At 39.8% G+C, this 21769-nt stretch overlaps 1 protein-coding gene across 1 annotated transcript in view; it reads right to left on the bottom strand.

Moving 5' to 3' along the window:
* Positions 1 to 6348: 6348 nt before the first annotated feature.
* LOC117511444 (melanocyte protein PMEL-like) overlaps positions 6349 to 21769 on the bottom strand; it is a 42412-nt gene continuing 26991 nt past the window's right edge. Inside the window, exons 8-13 of the mRNA XM_034171469.1 lie at positions 20853 to 21032; positions 17422 to 17562; positions 7264 to 7366; positions 6920 to 7125; positions 6745 to 6835; positions 6349 to 6641 (exon numbers count right to left, since the gene is read on the bottom strand). Coding sequence (XP_034027360.1) covers positions 6503 to 6641; positions 6745 to 6835; positions 6920 to 7125; positions 7264 to 7366; positions 17422 to 17562; positions 20853 to 21032 — 860 coding nt within the window. The 3' untranslated portion in view covers positions 6349 to 6502. The remainder of the gene's footprint in view (positions 6642 to 6744; positions 6836 to 6919; positions 7126 to 7263; positions 7367 to 17421; positions 17563 to 20852; positions 21033 to 21769) is intronic.

Genomic DNA, 21769 nt, shown 5'->3' with positions numbered 1-21769 from the left:
ATTTCAGATTGAAAGAAGCCACAGAAGTCTTGAGATCGTGCCCTGGTCTTGGCCAACCCCCTCGAATCGTTCTTGTGAGATTTCATTGCTTCACTGCACGACAGAAATTCATTGCAGCTGCCAAACAGAAGAAACAAGTCAATCAATCAATCAACTTTTTTCTTATATAGCGCCAAATCACAACAAACAGTTGCCCCAAGGCGCTCCATATTGTAAGGCAAGGCCATACAATAATTATGAAAAACCCCAACGGTCAAAACGACCCCCTATGAGCAAGCACTTGGCAACAGTGGGAAGGAAAAACTCCCTTTTAACAGGAAGAAACCTCCTGCAGAACCAGGCTCAGGGAGGGGCAGTCTTCTGCTGAGACTGGTTGGGGCTGAGGGAAAAAACCAGGAAAAAGACATGCCGTGAAGGGGGGCAGAGATCGATCACTAATGATTAAATACAGAGTGATGCATACGGAGCAAAAAGAGAAAGAAACAGTGCATCATGGGAACCCCCCCACAATCTACGTCTAAAGCAGCATAACCAAGGGATGGTCCAGGGTCACCCGATCCAGCCCTAACTATAAGCCTTAGCGAAAGGAAAGTTTTAAGCCTAATCTTAAAAGTAGAGAGGGTATCTGTCTCCCTGATCTGAATTGGGAGCTGGTTCCACAGGAGAGGAGCCTGAAAGCTGAGGCTCTGCCTCCCATTCTACTCTTACAAACCCTAGGAACTACAAGTAAGCCCGCAGTCTGAGAGCGAAGTGCTCTAATGGGTTAATATGGTACTACGAGGTCCCTAAGATAAGATGGGACTGATTATTCAAAACCTTATAAGTAAGAAGAAGAATTTTAAATTCTATTCTAGAATTAACAGGAAGCCAATGAAGAGAGGCCAACACGGGTGAGATATGCTCTCTCCTGCTAGTCCCCGTCAGTACTCTAGCTGCAGCATTCTGAACCAACTGAAGGCTTTTAGGGAAACTTTTAGGACAACCTGATAATAATGAATTACAATAGTCCAGCCTAGAGGAAATAATGCTGAAGTAGTTTTTCAGCATCACTCTGAGACAAGACCTTTCTGATTTTAGAGATATTGCGTAAATGCAAAAAGGCAGTCCTACATATTTGTTTAATATGCGCGTTGAATGACAAGTGCACTGGCAAAATTGTCATCTGTCTTTCTACAAAGATATGACTGCGGAGCGCGCTGCACAAAGAAAACTCTTTCACCCAGTGATGAAAATGCTGTGGCAAAACCAGGTGAAACACATCCTTGCCCACCCAGCTACACTCAGATTCACATGGAGAGATCAGCAGAAGAGCTTTGATGATGTAGAGGAAGCAGAGAAGTTCATACGGGGAACATCTTGGGTGAAAATCTCTGAAGAGCCAATGGATAACGCAGATGGGAGAGAGTCAATAAATACGTTTACAAGACGGGACGGGATCGCAGAGGTGTCGCCTGGACAGCAGAGGAGAGGAGATCGCTGTCTGCGGGACCCACACAGACCAGAGACAACATAATTGTGCCGAGAGGGCGTTTGTGCTGTCGTGTTCTTTTTTTAGTACAGCGCTATATTTTTATTTCTTTTTTCTTGGTTATGTTAAATGTTTTCTAAGTGAGGTATTCATCTTATTCACATCCTGGTATACACAAAGCTGTCAATGTATGTTTATTTATTGTCGATGGAGAAACACAGGGCACCTACATAATTTGCTGAGGAATATTAGATACAATGGCTGTTAATATTGTATCATGGATTGTGGCACACCTGTCAAAAGGAAAAAAATACTCTATCTCAAATCTCTTAACACTGATATTGCTAATATTCAAGAAACACACTTTGAAAATGAAAATGAGGCTTTAAAGTTGAAAAGGGATTGGGTTGGGAAAGTATTTCACAATTCGGTATCAAGCAAAAGCCGTGGAGTTATGATACTTGTCAATAAAAAACTAAATTTTGTTTTGTTAAATCAGATTAAGGATGAAGATGGACGATTGGTATGCCTTCTTCTTGTTAACTCTAACTATGAGTCTTTAATGAATGACGTAATGAGTTCGATTGATCGGTGGATGACATTACCATTGTCTTTAATAGGAAGAATTAATGTTATAAAAATGAATATACTCCCCAAAATGTTATACCGTTTTCAGAATGTGCCACTACCCCCACCTACAGATTTTTTTACAAAGATAAACAAAATATTCATTTCATTTATTTGGAAAAATAAAGCTTGAATTAGATTATCATTATTGCACCTACCATATAATCAGGGAGGTTTAAAGTGTCCAAATATAATTCTGTATTACTGGGCTATACAATTAAGATCACTCAAATTTTATTTTGAAACAAATAATGCCCCACAATGGAAAGAAATGGAATCAGAAGGCTTAGATTTACCATTGCCTCAATACCTTTACTCAGATAAGATTACTAATCTAATCAAAAAAACAAATAATCCAATAGTAAAGCACACAATAAAAGTCTGGTCTAAAGTACGTAAATACATCAATGAGCCAAGTGGGTTATCGTTATACTCTCCAATTTGGGGAAACAAGTATTTTATCCCTGGAAGAGCAGACAGCATTTTTAAAGATTGAGCATCACAAGGGCTGAAATCATTGCAGGATTTATTCATGTCGCATTCAGAATCCCTAATGTCTTTTGAGGAACTGGCACATAAGTACAATATAGATCAAAAATATTTTTTTAACTTCCTTCAACTGAGGAGTTTTATTAGAACCAACCTGGATAGCAAACTTCACAAACCTAAAAAGACATTATTAGAAAAAATTATCTCTAAAAATAGTTTTAGCAAGGGTGCAGTGTCAGAGCTATATAATTTTTTGCTTTCTAATTCAAAGGAAAACTGTAACTCTAAGCTGAGGGCATGGATTGAAGATCTTGAAATAAACATATCAATGGAAGACTGGGAATCTGCATGTAACAAAGCACACAAACAATTACTCAATACTCGATTTAGACTTATCCAATACAAATGGCTTATGAGAACTTATGTAACACCAGTCAAATTAAACCGTTACAATAGTAATATATCAGATGTATGTAGTAAGTGCACTGATGCTAAAGGAACATTATTCCATTGCATGTGGCAATGTCCAGAGGTAAGACTTTTTTGGGAGGAGGTTAGAACGGCAGTAGAAATAATCATTTCCAAGAAGGTTTCAACAAATCCTGCAATGTTTATTTTAGGAATTTATCCTGAAAGACATACGTTTACCAAGTGTGAACAAATCGCGATTAATATGTGTTTTTTACAAGCAAAAAGAACAATTGCAATATTTTGGAAAAAGACTCATAGGCCCAAGATGATACACTGGGTAAAACAAATGCTTTATCGTCTTTCCACTGGAAAAAATTACATGTATTAGGAAAGGGAAATTAAAGCTATTTGAAAGATATGTGGGGGCCCATTTAAGGTTGTTTGCTGGGTAATCTAAATATAGGAAATAATGAGGAGAAATGAATGAAATTAATCTGGGAATATTTTGTTTTAATTGTACAATTCATATATGTGACACCATTTATTGGGGCCGGGTGGTCTGGTGATGGAATTTAATTATGCTCTCAACTTTCTATTCTAGCTATATAGACAAATTGTGATTCCTTTTCTCTCTCTCTCTCTCTCTCTCTCTCTCTTTTATTCAGATACACTAAAGTAACTAACAAATCCTAAAACGGATTAACTAACATTTATAAGGGAAAGAAGAGGAAGGAAAGGGGGAGGAAGGAGAGAAGGGAAAGAAAAAAAAAATCTGATCTATGTCTGGGAGAGCAATAGTGCTTAGTTTTTCCGCCACTCCACCCACCTCCTTTATATATATATTTTTTATTTTTATTATTATTATTATACTTTTTTTTTACATGTATGGCTACTTAATTAGGCAATATGTTGTCAATTCTAAGGTTGAACTGCTTCATGTATTTTTGTTTTGTTGTTTGGGTTCTCTTCTTATATTTCATATATAATTCTGTTCAATGTGATAGTACTTTAACTGTTAAAACAAATAAAAATATTGTTTAAAAAAATTTTGGGAAATCACCTGGAATCGATGGATTCAGAAGTTCATTGACTTACTCTCCCCTTTCTTAACTGAAGTTTTGACCGAAGCTTTTGAATATGGAACACTCCCTGAAACTTTTAACCAGGCAGTAATTACACTAATTCCAAAAGGTGACAAAGACACAACAGAGGTAGCCAATTATAGGCCAATACGTTTATAAATACTGACTAAAATATTATCTAAAGTTCTAGCAACAAGATTAGAAATGGTTCTGCCACAAATAATTCATAAAGATCAAGTTGGATTTATAAAGAACAGATCAGCTTCTGATAACATGAGGAGATTACTACATCTCTTATGGTTAAATAAAAATCATGTTGGACCTGTTCTTCCTTAGATGCCAGTGTTTACCAATGGCATCCTTTCTCAATTTTTTTATATCTCCAGATCAACTCCACAGGGGTGTAATTTAAGCCCGCTTTTGTTCACAATTTTTTTAGAACCCTTGGCCATTCAAATAAGACAAGACCCAAGAATTAAAGGTGTAACCGGGGGAGGCAGGGAACATAAATTGTTTTTGTATGCAGATGACATTCTGGTGTTAAGTAAAGATCCTAATTTATTCCTTTATTAAAAGTAATTGGCAACTATCCAGTGTTCTCTGGGTACAAAATTAACTGGCACAAATCTGAAGCGATGCCAGTCTCCCACACTTGCAGTGCTTTATTTGGTTCCAAATTTAAATGGTTAGAGAAAGGAATGAAATATTTGGGAATTAAGTTAAACTCAAATGTTGACAAATTATGACTGACAATTTGGGAAAAGTGCTAAACAAAAGTAAGGTCAATTTGGATAAATGGATTAAGTTAAATTTGACATTGTGGGGTAAACTAAACAGTGTAAAAATGGTCATTGCTCCACTTATAAATTATTTTACTGGAATGCTACCTCTGTGCATCCCACCTTCAATGTTAAGTTATAACAATATGATAAAACATTTCTCTGGAATGGTGGCAAACCCCATATTAATATTAAACGACTGTGTTAACCAAAAAAAGAAGGGGGCCTGGCCCTGCCCAATATAGAGCACTACAGTATTTCTTTTGAGATGTCCAGATTGGCCAAACATTGGGCAGGGAAGAATGAACTGGATTGGATCTTAATAGAACAACAGCTCACGTCCCCATTTACCTCCAATTGAGGCACTCTCACAAAGGTTAACTGAAGATTACAAGATGCAAACCCTATATTTGAAATTTTTCAAAAATGGTATGGAGAGAGGTACATAAGAAATACAAGCTGATTCCATATTGCAAAAATATGCCCCCTTGTGCATAATCCTAGAATTAGAATTGGTAAGTAGACTGTCTTCTGGGCAAATGTGTTGAGAAAAGGAATCTGAACTGTGGGTGATTTATTGGAGGTAGGGGCATTCATGTCGTATGAAGATATTAAAAAATTAAATATATACTTTGAGGGTTCAGGGGTATTTTTGGAAATACTTACAAACAAGAGATTGTTTAAGAAATGGTCAAGTTGTTGCAAGGGCAGAGCCCCTCCAGAAGCTGAGAGGCAAAATAAGGAAAATGCTTAAAAAAGGCAGGGAGTCTGGGGGAGCTCTGTCCCCCCAGAAACTGAAAGGTTTTAGTCATGCTCATGCTCCCAAGAACCGTTTTACTGAAAAAAGTCTGAAGGACCTAAAGGACATGGTTAGATGGTGAGGAGCTTCACTCGTTCATGTCCGTGACATATACATATTAGATGATTTAAAATGCCTAATATTGTTTCAGCTTGGTTTTGTTTCAAAAATTAACATTTCCTAACACTTTCCCTATTTGTACATCCATTTCAAAGTGTGATGCTGTCTTTTCAAATTTTCCCAAACCTCCTCAGTAAGTTTTGCTAAATGGAAGAATTTTCATGTCATCCCAGTGCAGCCATATTGATCTGTGCACACCTGATCCTGTGACATCATAGACGTTAAGCAGAGTTAGCCGTGATGAATTACTTGGCTAAATACCATTTAGGAATATCAGAGTTTGTATGTGTTTTTCTCTGTACAGCTGGAGTTACGTCAGGAAAGCAGCTGGTGTAAAACGTGTTAAATCCTAATGCAGACCTCCATCACGTCCACTGAGGTGACCCCGAGCAACTGGGTGCAGCCAAAAGAAAAAAGTTAATGTAACCCTGCTAAAAATACAACAAAACAATACATGCATGTCATGAGAATCAGTGTTTTTGGCATAAATAATTAAACTGAGCAACTGAAATTTACTGGAAAAAAACAAACAAATAATCAAAACTTTTATTTAAATCAAATCAGATACAAGATACAAAACATTAGAAATGGTCAGATCTCTCATTCCTGGAGTATGTTTGATTAAAATTTTAGAAAAATGCTAACTTTAGAAAAAAATGTATTAAAATGTATATTTAAAAAAAGTCAAACGGGGACTGCAGATGAGATGTTTTCAGAGGTCAGTCATTCACAGCGGTTTGTCCTGCAGCAGTGGGCGGTTATCCACCGGCACTCTCTGACACTTCAGAAGGTTACTGAAGATTGACTTCATGATATATGTGTGATGAAACACAGCATCCTTCAGAGGATGATCGGTCTTAAATCTCCTGTTAACAGAAGCACAAATGCACAAAATCAAGAACAGTGTTCAGAGTTATACGAACTTTATCAGATTTTAACATGATAAAATCCATATAAAATTATTCTTACTTGTAAGAATATGCAACTACTGCTGCTGCTGTCACTAGTACCAGAAGACCCATCACCATGGTAACAGTACCAGAGGATACCAGGGCCGAGCCTGGAAGAGGAAACCAGTGGATACAGTGTCAATAAGTTAAAGATAATCTGTTAAGAAGCAGCAGAGCTCAGTGAGGACAGTTACCCATGTTGACTTGGACTTTAGCGCTGGTCACAGCGAAACTGACATCATTGGACACGGACACATTGATGCAGTAGATACCAGAGTCCTGGAAGAAGTGACGCAGCACCAGCCGGCACTCTTCTGATGGCTCCACCATGTTGCACGCTGTGTGAATTGGCCTCAAACACTCGGCATCGAGAACCACACTGCACACTTCTTTTGGAACACTACAAAAAACCAAACTCCCTTCAGTGGAAAGGTGACACACACTAATTTATCAGCAATTTAAATGCTTCATCTGAGCTTCTTTTTTCAGAGGAACTCTTTTTTTTTTTTTTTTGAGAAAAAAGAAGAGGAATATTCACCTTCCACTACAGGTAACTGTGAGATCCAAAACGTTTCTGACGGCATCTGGTGTTGACATGACTTCATTGTCTATTTGAATGATTTCAAGTTTTTCAATGGTTTCTGAAATCAGAAAAATCTGACTGTAATTTAGGAACACTTTCAAGCTTATTTAATTATTTGCCAACACATTTGAAAAACCACTTCTCTGAAGTACTGATACATCAAGTCACTGCGTGAAATAACACAAATGTGAAAAATGCTGGTAAGCGTGAAAATAAAATATTTATTGAGATAGACCCCTGAAATTTACTGACAAATCAAAGAAAACTGCTTCCAAACTAAAGGGAGTGGGGTGGAGTGGAGTGCTGATCTTAAAAGTAATTTCCGCAGAAAAATGATGAATGTGCAAATTGAATTATTGTGAATTCCAGAAAATCAAGAGCGCAAACATACAATTTAAACCACCTGACATTTGTAAGAACATGAAGGTCCAAGTCCTCATGTTTCTGTTGCGACATGGTGTACTGTAATTGTGAAGCTTGGACACTCATCAGTGACCAAAGATGATGACTGAATGTCTTTGGCAAGATCTCTTCAGAGAACCACTGGGCACCACTGGAATGACTTTGTGTCTGAGATGAGACATTGAGACTGAGATGAGGCAATTTACTTACATTGTCAGGGAATGTCAGTTAAACACATTATGGCTAATTGGTGTGCTTCCCTAAACATGAGCCAGCACACAGGTATCTAAGAAATTCTGAGGTCCTCAGCAACGGGAAAGACCAAAGGAACGCCATGGATGGATGGTTGTTTCCATCTTGTACAACCCCTATTCCAATGAAGTTGGGACGTTGCGTAAAATGTAAATAAAAACAGAATACAATAATTTGCAAATCCTCTTCAACCTATATTCAATTGAATACAACACAAAGACAAGATATTTAATGTTCAAGCTGATAAACTTTATTGTTTTTGTGCAAATATTTGCTCATTTTGAAATGGATGCCTGCAACACATTTGGACAGTGGTATGTTTACCACTGTGTTACATCACCTTTCCTTCTAACATCACTTAATAAGCATTTGGGAACTGAGGACACTAATTGTTGAAGCTTTGTAGGTGGAATTCTTGCCCATTCTTGCTTGATGTACGACTTCAGTTGTTCAACAGTCCGGGGTCTCTGTTGTTGCATTTTGCGCTTTATAATGCGCCACACATTTTCAATGGGCGACAGGTCTGGACTGCAGGCAGGCCAGTCTAGTACCTGCACTCTTTTACTATGAAGCCACGCTGTTGTAACGTGTGCAGAATGTGGCTTGGCATTGTCTTGCTGAAATAAGCAGGGACGTCCCTGAAAAAGGTGTTGCTTGGATGGCAGCATGTGTTGCTCCAAAACCTGGATGTACCTTTCAGCATTGATGGTGCCATGGGCACTAACACACCCCCATACCATCACGGATGCTGGCTTTTGAACTTTGTGCTGGTAACAATCCGGATGGTCTTTTTCCTCTTTTGTCCGGAGGACATGACGTCCATGAGTTCCAAAAACAATTAGAAATGTGGACTCAGACCACAGCACACTTTTCCACTTTGTGTCTGTCCATTTCAGATGAGCTCAGGCCCAGAGAAGGTGGCAGTGTTTCTGGATGTTGTTGATGTATCGCTTTCGCTTTGCATGGTAGAGTTTTAAGTTGCACTTGTAGATGTAGCGATGAACTGTGTTAACTGACAATGGTTTTCTGAAGTGTTCCTGATCCCACGCAGTAAGATCCTTTACACAATGATGTCGGTTTTTAATGCAGTGCCGCCTGAGGGATCGAAGGTCACGGGCATTCAGTGTTGGTTTCCGCCTTGCCGCCTACTTGTAGAAAGTTCTCCAGATTGAATCTTCTGATTATGTTATGGACTGTAGATGATGGAAACACTAAATTCCCTGCAACTGAACACTGAGAAACATTGTTCTTAAACTGTTGGACTATTTTTTTTCATGCAGTTGTTCACAAAGTGGTGATCCTCGCCCCATCTTTCCTTGTGAATGGCTGAGACTTTTGGGGATGCTCCTTTTATACCCAATCATGACACTCACAATTAGTGTCCTCAGTTCCCAAATGCTTATTGAGTGTTGTTAGAAGGAAAGGTGATGTAACACAGTGGTAAACATGCCACTGCCCCAGCTTTTTTGAAACATGGTGCAGGCATCCATTTCAAAATGAGCAAATATTTGCACAAAAACAATAAAGCCTTTCAGTTTGAACATTAAATATCTTGTCTTTGTGGTGTATTCAAATGAATATAGGTTGAAGAGGATTTGCAAATCATTGTATTCTGGTTTATTTACATTTTACACAATGTCCCAACTTCACTGGAATTGGGGTTGTAAACAATTGTCTGTTGGGGCTTGATGGATAGGTTTGGTACTTCATTTGCCATAAAATACTTCACAAAGGTGAGTGCCAGAAAGGATTATTTCTTGTTTCTACATTCCACAGAAATAACTGCTGCCACCTTCCATCTAAGGGTAACATGAATTATGAAGAGCATAGGGTAACTGCCTGAAGTCTCATCTCCTGAAAAGAAGATACCAATACAGAGCACCAAGGGTATTTTCTCTGCAGGGGTGGTGACTGATGCCATGCTGAAGTGTTGACCATCACATGGCAGAATTGAGGTCCAAACCTGGGGCAACCCATACCGGTGGGGAGTTAGAACAACCTGTTACTTAGCAAAGATGACCATCTTTCACTGCTGTTGAGGGAATTATAGTGTATAGGGGTCCACAGATTTGGAAGCCAGACATCAATAGGTGTATTCACCTACTTTCAGTCTGGCCACTCCAGTGGTCAACATACTGAGGAACTTGGCAGTTGCTGTGACAGAATGGCTCCGCCCAATGTCATCAGTTATCACCCCTGTCAATAAGTGCATTATGAAGTTCAGACTTTTACATTATTTTGGTGTCCTGTCTGTTGTATCAGTCTACTCTTTGTCTGTGGCAGCTGATATCTCAGTGAAGGAGATTTTTTTTATAGAGTACATAGGTACTTTCTGGACAAAAGCTCTTGCCTGTGTCTCCAGCTCTTCATCTGTGTCTACAGTGGCTGTACTTTTGTTTGTTGCTCCGGAAGCTGGTAAGGTGAATGGAGCTTCATATTTGTACTTCAGTTCTCATCTTTCCTAGCATTTATTCAGACTTCTTTCGAATGCCGCTACTGAAGACACTTTCACTACATGGTCAGGCAAGCTGTTCAGTGCAGAGATTAGCCTCTGAGTGAAATAGCCAATGCACTGTTTTGAGCTGCATTGGTTTTTGTAGAATTTGTATTTATGGCCTCTTTGAGGCAACCTGGGAGGTTTAAGAGTCCACCCAGCAACAGCCTTGCCCGGAGAAGTAAATGTAAGGCATCATTGTAAAGTGCTTTAAGCATTTGTTGAGCATTTAAGCATAAGCATTTAACCTTTCATTAGATCAGAAATTTGCTTGCCTCTACTGGTGGTTGGCTCTCACTGCGGTATTGTATCACTTCCTGTTCCGGAGCACAGCGGTGTTTTTCTGTATCTGTTAGCTGTTTAATCTGCGCAGTTAGATTGATCTAGTTATCTAGATTACGATTTGTTTCCCAGTGTAATCTTTACGTGCCTTAACTAAAGCACTCCTTCTGCTGAATCACCTCTAAATTATTTACACATTATTCACTTTGCGTGTTTTTAGGAATCCGCTAGCTTAGCGTAGCTACTAGCTCTTAGCCGGTTTAGCATGACGGCTTCTCCTGTCTCTCCCGCACTTTTCTGCTCTGGGTGTGAAATGTTTAGTTATTCCTCGGCCTCCTTTAGCAGTAACGGTACTTGTAATAAGTGTAGCTTATTCGTAGCTTTGGAGGCCAGGCTGGGCGAATTGGAGACCCGGCTCCGCACCGTGGAAAATTCTACAGCTAGCCAGGCCCCTGTAGTCGGTGCGGACCAAGGTAGCTTAGCCGCCGTTAGTTCCCCCCTGGCAGATCCCGAGCAGCCGGGAAAGCAGGCCGACTGGGTGACTGTGAGGAGGAAGCGTAGCCCTAAACAGAAGCCCCATGTACACCGCCAACCCGTTCACATCTCTAACCGTTTTTCCCCACTCGACGACACACCCGCCGAGGATCAAACTCTGGTTATTGGCGACTCTGTTTTGAGAAATGTGAAGTTAGCGACACCAGCAACCATAGTCAATTGTCTTCCAGGGGCCAGAGCAGGCGACATTGAAGGAAATTTGAAACTGCTGGCTAGGCTAAGCATAAATTTGGTAAGATTGTAATTCACGTCGGCAGTAATGACACTCGGTTACGCCAATCGGAGGTCACTAAAATTAACATTAAATCGGTGTGTAACTTTGCAAAAACAATGTCGGACTCTGTAGTTTTCTCTGGGCCCCTCCCCAATCGGACCGGGAGTGACATGTTTAGCCGCATGTTCTCCTTGAATTGCTGGCTGTCTGAGTGGTGTCCAAAAAATGAGGTGGGCTTCATAGATAATTGGCAAAGCTTCTGGAGAAAACCTGGTCTTGTTAGGAGAGACGGCATCCATCCCACTTTGGATGGAGCAGCTCTCATTTCTAGAAATCTGGCCAATTTTCTTAAATCCTCCAAACCGTGACTATCCAGGGTTGGGACCAGGAAGCAGAGTTGTAGTCTTACACACCTCTCTGCAGCTTCTCTCCCCCTGCCATCCCCTCATTACCCCATCCCCGTGGAGACGGTGCCTGCTCCCAGACTACCAATAACCAGCAAAAATCTATTTAAGCATAAAAATTCAAAAAGAAAAAATAATATAGCACCTTCAACTGCACCACAGACTAAAACAGTTAAATGTGGTCTATTAAACATTAGGTCTCTCTCTTTTAAGTCCCTGTTGGTAAATGATATAATAATTGATCAACACATTGATTTATTCTGCCTAACAGAAACCTGGTTACAGCAGGATGAATATGTTAGTTTAAATGAGTCAACACCCCCGAGTCACACTAACTGTCAGAATGCTCGTAGCACGGGCCGGGGCGGAGGATTAGCAGCAATCTTCCATTCCAGCTTATTAATTAATCAAAACCCAGACAGAGCTTTAATTCATTTGAAAGCTTGTCTCTTAGTCTTGTCCATCCAAATTGGAAGTCCCAAAAACCAGTTTTATTTGTTATTATCTATCGTCCACCTGGTCGTTACTGTGAGTTTCTCTGTGAATTTTCAGACCTTTTGTCTGACTTAGTGCTTAGCTCAGATAAGATAATTATAGTGGGCGATTTAACATCCACACAGATGCTGAGAATGACAGCCTCAACACTGCATTTAATCTATTATTAGACTCTATTGGCTTTGCTCAAAAAGTAAATGAGTCCACCCACCACTTTAATCATATCTTAGATCTGTTCTGACTTATGGTATGGAAATAGAAGATTTAACAGTATTCCCTGAAAACTCCCTTCTGTCTGATCATTTCTTAATAACATTTACATTTACTCTGATGGACTACCCAGCAGTGGGGAATAAGTTTCATTACACTAGAAGTCTTTCAGAAAGCGCTGTAACTAGGTTTAAGGATATGATTCCTTCTTTATGTTCTCTAATGCCATATACCAACACAGTGCAGAGTAGCTACCTAAACTCTGTAAGGGAGATAGAGTATCTCGTCAATAGTTTTACATCCTCATTGAAGACAACTTTGGATGCTGTAGCTCCTCTGAAAAGAGAGCTTTAAATCAGAAGTGTCTGACTCCGTGGTATAACTCACAAACTCGTAGCTTAAAGCAGATAACCCGTAAGTTGGAGAGGAAATGGCGTCTCACTAATTTAGAAGATCTTCACTTAGCCTGGAAAAAGAGTCTGTTGCTCTATAAAAAAAGCCCTCCATAAAGCTAGGACATCTTTCTACTCATCACTAATTGAAGAAAATAAGAACAACCCCAGGTTTCTTTCAGCACTGTAGCCAGGCTGACAAAGAGTCAGAGCTCTATTGAGCTGAGTATTCCATTAACTTTAACTAGTAATGACTTCATGACTTTCTTTGCTAACAAAATTTTAACTATTAGAGAAAAAATTACTCATAACCATCCCAAAGACGTATCGTTATCTTTGGCTGCTTTCAGTGATGCCGGTATTTGGTTAGACTCTTTCTCTCCGATTGTTCTGTCTGAGTTATTTTCATTAGTTACTTCATCCAAACCATCAACATGTTTATTAGACCCCATTCCTACCAGGCTGCTCAAGGAAGCCCTACCATTATTTAATGCTTCGATCTTAAATATGATCAATCTATCTTTGTTAGTTGGCTATGTGCCACAGGATTTTAAGGTGGCAGTAATTAAACCATTACTTAAAAATACATCACTTGACCCAGCTATCTTAGCTAATTATAGGCCAATCTCCAACCTTCCTTTTCTCTCAAAAATTCTTGAAAGGGTAGTTGTAAAACAGCTAACTGATCATCTGCAGAGGAATGGTCTATTTGAAGAGTTTCAGTCAGGTTTTAGAATTCATCATAGTACAGAAACAGCATTAGTGAAGGTTACAAATGATCTTCTTATGGCCTCGGACAGTGGACTCATCTCTGTGCTTGTTCTGTTAGACCTCAGTGCTGCTTTTGATACTGTTGACCATAAAATTTTATTACAGAGATTAGAGCATGCCATAGGTATTAAAGGCACTGCGCTGCGGTGGTTTGAATCATATTTGTCTAATAGATTACAATTTGTTCATGTAAATGGGGAATCTTCTTCACAGACTAAAGTTAATTATGGAGTTCCACAAGGTTCTGTGCTAGGACCAATTTTATTCACTTTATACATGCTTCCCTTAGGCAGTATTATTAGATGGTATTGCTTAAATTTTCATTGTTACGCAGATGATACCCAGCTTTATCTATCCATGAAGCCAGAGGACACACACCAATTAGCTAAACTGCAGGATTGTCTTACAGACACAAAGACATGGATGACCTCTAATTTCCTGCTTTTAAACTCAGATAAAACTGAAGTTATTGTACTTGGCCCCACAAATCTTAGAAACATGGTGTCTAACCAGATCCTTACTCTGGATGGCATTACCCTGACCTCTAGTAATACTGTGAGAAATCTTGGAGTCATTTTTGATCAGGATATGTCATTCAAAGCGCATATTAAACAAATATGTAGGACTGCTTTTTTGCATTTACGCAATATCTCTAAAATCAGAAAGGTCTTGTCTCAGAGTGATGCTGAAAAACTAATTCATGCATTTATTTCCTCTAGGCTGGACTATTGTAATTCATTATTATCAGGTTGTCCTAAAAGTTCCCTAAAAAGCCTTCAGTTAATTCAAAATGCTGCAGCTAGAGTACTGACGGGGACTAGAAGGAGAGAGCATATCTCACCCATATTGGCCTCTCTTCATTGGCTTCCTGTTAATTCTAGAATAGAATTTAAAATTCTTCTTCTTACTTATAAGGTTTTGAATAATCAGGTCCCATCTTATCTTAGGGACCTCGTAGTACCATATCACCCCAATAGAGCGCTTCGCTCTCAGACTGCAGGCTTACTTGTAGTTCCTAGGGTTTGTAAGAGTAGAATGGGAGGCAGAGCCTTCAGCTTTCAGGCTCCTCTCCTGTGGAACCAGCTCCCAATTCAGATCAGGGAGACAGACACCCTCTCTACTTTTAAGATTAGGCTTAAAACTTTCCTTTTTGCTAAAGCTTGTAGTTAGGGCTGGATCAGGTGACCCTGAACCATCCCTTAGTTATGCTGCTATAGACTGCTGGGGGGTTCCCATGATGCACTGTTTCTTTCTCTTTTTGCTCTGTATGCACCACTCTGCATTTAATCATTAGTGATCGATCTCTGCTCCCCTCCACAGCATGTCTTTTCCTGGTTCTCTCCCTCAGCCCCAACCAGTCCCAGCAGAAGACTGCCCCTCCCTGAGCCTGGTTCTGCTGGAGGTTTCTTCCTGTTAAAAGGGAGTTTTTCCTTCCCACTGTAGCCAAGTGCTTGCTCACAGGGGGTCGTTTTGACCGTTGGGGTTTACATAATTATTGTATGGCCTTGCCTTACAATATAAAGCACCTTGGGGCAACTGTTTGTTGTGATTTGGCGCTATATAAAAAAATTGATTGATTGATTGATTTGCTGCATGGAAAAGTGCTACAGAAATGCTGTCCTACTTCTTCTTTAATTTTGGTGCCACAGCCCTATCATAGAAACTGTTGGATGCTTTGAATGTCTCAATCATGTCCCCAAATAACCACTTATAGACAAGTGTTTGGAGTTGGCAATTCATGACTTCCTCAGAGGAGACACTCCATTGGTCATGAGTGATTTCAGTGCAGTCACTGGCACTGATAGGCCTGGCTACAAAGAGTGTGTCCGTCCCCATGGACCTGGTGTCCATAGTGAAAGTGCCCTAAAAACAAAACGTTAGGGGCTGTAATATCCTGGTTTCAACATCCAGTAAGTAGGCCAGTCTGCCAAGCCCTCATTGGCTATCATCTGGGTGTGTCATGTAGAACTGAAGTCCTGAATGCACTAAGATTTTGATCCTGAACATTGATATGAACTGAACTTTGAGCTGGACTCCTGAAGTGAACTGAACTTTGATCCTGAGCAAACTGAACTTTGATCCTGAACTTCTACACAGAATGAACTATTTAAGTTTAGCTTTGATTATTTCTAGATGTGTGCCCAAAATGCAGCTGCACTACCTCACATGCCCTTTTATTCTCCCCTGCAGTTGATCCAGCCCCACTAGCTCCGTAGGCTTGCTTCACCTGGTCCCTGTCCTGTCAGTCCCTGGTTCCGGTCCTGTTGCCCTGTCTGTCCTGTCAGTCAAAGTTTTCCTGGTTTTGTTCTTCCACTGCGCAGTTTGTTTTGTTCAATAAACTCTTGTTTATACCTCCTGTTTCTGCCTTATTGCTCCTGCATTTGGGTCTAACACGCAACCCGGTCCTCGACCTTAACAGTATCATATATTTTGACACAAAAATCATGCCTATCGGATAAATAGGCACAGAGATATTCAAATTACTATATTTCACAAATTTGTTTTATTTCTGTATTTTGGTAGCCAAGGTAATGGATTGCCTCCAGATGGAACAAAAAAATATTGCTGAGGAAATTCTGTATTAGAATCAACTCATTCCAGCTGGTTACCGCTCAGGTCCATTTTTGGCCCTCTGACACTGGACTAGTTTGTGTGTTTCCAAATTTTAAGAAAGAAAATGGTTGTCATTTCATCCTTTGTTTTCCTCCCCCCCTTTGACTTAGGAAAGAAACAGTCTTCACAGCTGATGAACAAAATCAGGGCTTGGTAAGGTTGGACATACCCATGTGAAGCGCCTTGTGGCGGTGTTGTTGTGATTTGGGGCTATATAAATAAAATAAATTGAACTGTGAATGCTGATTTATGAAGCTGCGTTGATTTCAGTTGTGGTCAGTGCCACATTGTCCAGAGGTTGTGGTTGGGGGAATGCAATAAAGACTGGAGGGAGAGGATGGGGACCTTCACAAATCTATCCATGCCCTGTCAAAATTTGGATTTTATTTGGAGTAGTCTGTAGTTATTGTTATCTTGAAGAGACAAGAGAGAAAGGGAACACTTATGGTCAACAATACAATAGCATCGTGCTGTGCACCTCACTCACTCCAGATTGTAAAGATGGCTATGAAAGGATCACCACTGAAAAATGCTCCAATCATATTGAAAAGTGTGCCACATTATTAATGTGATCATAGGGCTTCCTCAAAGGTATAATTTGGGCTATATTTGACTGAATGTTATGGATTAATGGGGTTAAAAAATTGAGAATCATAAGAAGAAAACATATACGTATAAGCAGCTCGGTTACATCTTGGGTGCTTACAGAGACCAGAAATGGCCTCATACCAAACATCAAATCACTTCTTCTCTAATCTGTGAATTATTTTTAAATATATTATTCTATATAAAAAGCATGTAACGTGTCTGTCTGTCTGTCTTTGTGTGTGTGTGTGTGTGTGTGTGTGTGTGTGTGTGTGTGTGTGTGTGTGTGTGTGTGTGTGTGTGTGTGTGTGTGTGTGTGTGTGTGTGTGTGTGTGAGAGAGAGAGAGAGAGAGAGAGAGAGACCGTATGATCTGGGCAGGAAGGAGATGGCAGAGGAGTGGCAGCCAGCAAAGGTCACAGGTTCCCGAATCTAAAGGAACTCACCGACTGCTACTTCAATGCCAGTACAGAAGGAGCCATAGCGATATATTACACAGTCGTCATCGGCGGGTTTATCGTCTGCATCTCTTTTAGAAAGAACCGCCACTGCAGTTTGGCCTGTCAGAGTTAATGTCCCCTTTGTACCTGGTGAGAGCAGACAGTGAAAAAGGAAGTAATACTACAATGTAAATTATACTACAGTCCTCGTAAGTACATAAAAATGAAGCTGACACTTTAAAGAGTACCAGTTTAAACATTTACATCACATTCACATTTTAGGAAGTCAGTTGGTCAGCTGGAATCAATGCCATTCTTAAAGAACCATACTGGCTATTTTGAAATTTGAGTCCAATATATACAATTAACATATATGATCATGACTGAAACCACTTTCTATATCATAAAACTGGAAGATTAAAATAACTTTTCTTATTTTTTTCTTTGTCCCATTGGGTTTTCGTCTATTTGTTACAATATTAAAGTCAAGTTGAATATGAACATATTTTTGCAATTACAACTCTGAAGAGCTTTATGAGGTAACATGAGGTGACCATCGTTCATGTCCACTTTCACTGGATTCAGTGAAAATAATACATTTAAAACATGATGTTTTACTGAATCAGTTTTGGATAATTGCTTTTGTTCCATTTAATCTTCCATCATCATCGCATAGCACAGTATTTCCCACAGATTGAGAATTTTCTTGTAGTGGTGGTAGATACTAGACAGCACATATTGCATCATTAACAAATTAGATGATGAACATGACAAAATAAATAAAATAAAGATAAGTAAATATTTTTATAATGAAACAAACTCAAAAGAAAATGACCATCTGAAAAGGCATACTCAAAAATAAAAGATATTCACTCATATTTGATTATTTGTCCACTTTTATTTGGAACCTTTGGGCAAAGGTTTAATTAGTACAACTATCTGAACTACAGTGTATCCAGAAAATATTCAGAGCTTCACTTTGTCCCTTTTTTTTCGTGTGTGTGTGTGTGTGTGTGTGTGTGTGTGTGTGTGTGTGTGTGTGTGTGTGTGTGTGTGTGTGTGTGTGTTACAGCCTTATTCCAAAATGGATGAAATTCTTTTTTCCTCAAAATTCTACACACAATACCCCATAATGACAATGTAAAAAAAATGTTTTTAAAAAGGTAGTAAAAATAAAATTTAAAAAACTAAGAAATCACATGTACATAAGTATTCACAGTCTTTGCCATGAAGCTCAAAATGGAGCTCAGGTGCATCCAGTTTCCACTGATCATCCTTGAGATGTTACTACAGCTTAACTGGAGTCCACCTTAGGTAAATTCAGTTGATTGGACATGGTTTGTAAAGACACACACCTGTCTACAGTACATATAAGGTCCCACAGTGGACAGTACATGTCAAAGCACAAACCAAACATGAAGTCAAAGGAATTGTCTGTAGACCTCCGAGACAGGATTGTCTCGAGGCACAAATCTGGGGAAGGGTACAGAAACATTCCTGCTGCTTTGAAGGTCCCAATGAGCACAGTGGCCTCCAACATCGGTAAATGTAAGAAGTTCGGATCCACCAGGACTCTTCCTAACTCTTCTAAACTAAGTGATCAGGAGAGAAGGGCCTTAATAAGGGAGGTGATCATAAACTCTGTGTCAGCTCCAACATTCCTCTGTGGAGAGAGGAGAACCTTCCAGAAGGACAACCATCTCTGCAGCAATCCACCAATCAGGCCTGTAGTAGAATGGCCAGACAGAAGTCACTTCTTAGTAAACCTGCTCCAGAGCACTCTTGACCTCAGACTGGGGTGACGGTTCATTTTTCAGCAGGACAATTACCCTAAGCACACAGCCAAGATATCAAAGGAGTGGCTTCAGGATAACTCTGTGAATGTCCCCCAGACCCCAGACCTGCATGTGATTGAACATCTCTGGAAAGATGTGAAAATGACTGTGCACAGATGCTCCCCATCCAACCTGATGTAGTTTGAGAGGTGCTGCAAAGAGCAATGGGCAAAACTGCCCAAAGATAGGTGCACCAAGCTTGTGGCATCATATTTAAGAAGACTTGAGGCTGTAATTGCTGTCAAAGATGCATCAACAAAGTATTGCACAAAGGGTGTGAATACTTATGTACATGAGATTTCTTCGTTTTTATTTTTAATAAATTTGTAAAAATTAAAAAAAAACTTTTTTCATGTTGTCATTATGGGATGTTGTGAGTAAAAATGTAAGGGGGGAAAATTAATTTACTCCTATTTGGAATAAGGCTGAAACATAAAATGTGGAAAAAGTAAAGTGGTGTGAATACTTTGCGGATGCACTGTACAGTCGCAATCTGAACTTGATCTCTGGTTTACTCACAAAGAGTGAGAAAGTCTGGGCTTTTATGGACAAGGAAACATGTACTTATAAAATACAGCAAAAAAAAAAAAGGCACCACTGTATACACAAGCTTCCACCACATCACATTGTGTGTGTGTGTGTGTGTGTGTGTGTGTGTGTGTGTGTGTGTGTGTGTGTGTGTGTGTGTGTGTGTCCTTAAGTCTCCATCTTTTTTGGCTCTGTCTCCTTGTGTCTTACTCTGTGTCTCTATTTCTATGTCTCTGTCTCTTTGAGTCTCCATCTGTGTTTCTGGCTCTGTGTGTCTCTGTCACCCTGTGTGTGTGTCTGTCTTCTCATGTCTCTATGTGTCTCTGCAAGTCTCATTCTCTGTCTCTATCTCTATGTGTGTCTGTCTCTGTGTGTCTCTGTCTCCTTAAGTCTGTATCTCTGTGTCTCTATCGCTATGTTTCCCTATTTCTGTGTGTCTCTATCTCCACAAATCTCTGTCTCTGGAAGTGTCTTTCTCTGTGTGTTAATCTCTGTGTCTCTGTCTTATTTCATTTCAATGGAGCTTTATTGACACGGGAAACATATGTTTACACTCCTTAACTCTGTATCTCTGTGTCTCTATCTCTATGTGTGTCTGTCTCTGTGTGTCTCTGTCTCCTTAAGTCTGTATCTCTGTGTGTCTCTGTCTCCTTAAGTCTGTATCTCTGTGTCTCTGTCTTATTTCATTTCAATGGAGCTTTATTGACATGAGAAACATATGTTTACACTCCTTAACTCTGTATCTCTGTGTCTCTATCTCTATGTGTGTCTATCTCTGTGTGTCTCTGTCTGTCTCTGGAAGTGTCTTTCTCTGTGTGTTAATCTCTGTGTCTCTGGCTCCTTGCATCTCTGTCTTATTTCATTTCAGTGGAGCTTTATTGACATGGGAAACATATGTTTACACTCCTTAACTCTGTATCTCTGTGTCTCTATCTCTATGTTTCTCTGTTTCTGTGCGTCTGTTTCCTTGAGTCTGTCTCGAGAAGTCTCTTTCTCTAACTCGATGTGTGTCGGTCTCTGTGTGTCTCTGGCGACTTGTGTCTGTATTGTGTCTGTGTGTCTGTATGTCTGTACTTGTGCCAGCATTAAACTTGGGGGGACTCTTGGCTGTCACGTCTTCAAGCTGAGTAGTGGAGACCTCGTCCTCAGCATTGTCCTCCTCTGCGTCTGAAGGAAGCATGTTGACAGTCAGACCAGGTGTGTCTGTGGAGATCAGAAGTGGGACAGCAGCAGACACCAGTGTAGGAACTTTGACTGCAAACACACAGAGGTTGTATCAGTTTCTTAGCAGTGATCAGTAAAAGTAATGTATTAATCTCCATAAGGACTGCGTTTTGACCTGTTCATGTGCTTCACAGGAAAAGACTGGATAAGATCATCAGGAAATCCTGCTCTGTCCTGGGCTGTCCTCTGGACTCTGTGCAGGAGGTGGGGGACAGGAGGGTCCTGGCTAAACTTACATCTATGCTGGACCACGAGTGTCACCCCCTACAGCAGTGATTTTCAACCTTTTTTGAGTCGCGGCACCCTTTTTATATTTACAAAATCCTGCGGCACACCACCAACCAAAATAATATTATAATGCTATTACCTCTGGTTTTGCCTAAAACCCAATTATCGCAATAGAAAATCGATACAGAAAACACCGCATTTCGAAAATCCTCAAGCATTTTGCGCTCTGATCTCAAGTAGGGCTGTCACGATTACGAATTTCTGGAGACGATTAATTGTCAGACAAATAATTGCGATTGACGAATATATTGTCTATTTTTTTCTTTTTTTTCCCCTTCTTTATATTCTACTATTGTAGTATAATTACACAACTCTGGAAGAACGTTTGGCTTTTGTGAGTGGAGAAACTGGGAATGGTGCAACATTTTTATTTTTATCTTCATTTTACATACAGTCCCAACTTTTTCTGATTTGTGGTTGTTTCTGTTGCATTTCTGAAATTGTTTCTCCTCATCAGTCACGTTTTGTGCTTAAACACT

The sequence above is a fragment of the Thalassophryne amazonica genome, chromosome 6 (genome assembly GCF_902500255.1).
Source record: "Thalassophryne amazonica chromosome 6, fThaAma1.1, whole genome shotgun sequence".
NCBI classification, from domain to species: domain Eukaryota; kingdom Metazoa; phylum Chordata; class Actinopteri; order Batrachoidiformes; family Batrachoididae; genus Thalassophryne; species Thalassophryne amazonica.
The sequence above is the reverse complement of the archived record's forward strand: the minus strand, read 5'-3'. Positions and strand labels throughout refer to the sequence as shown.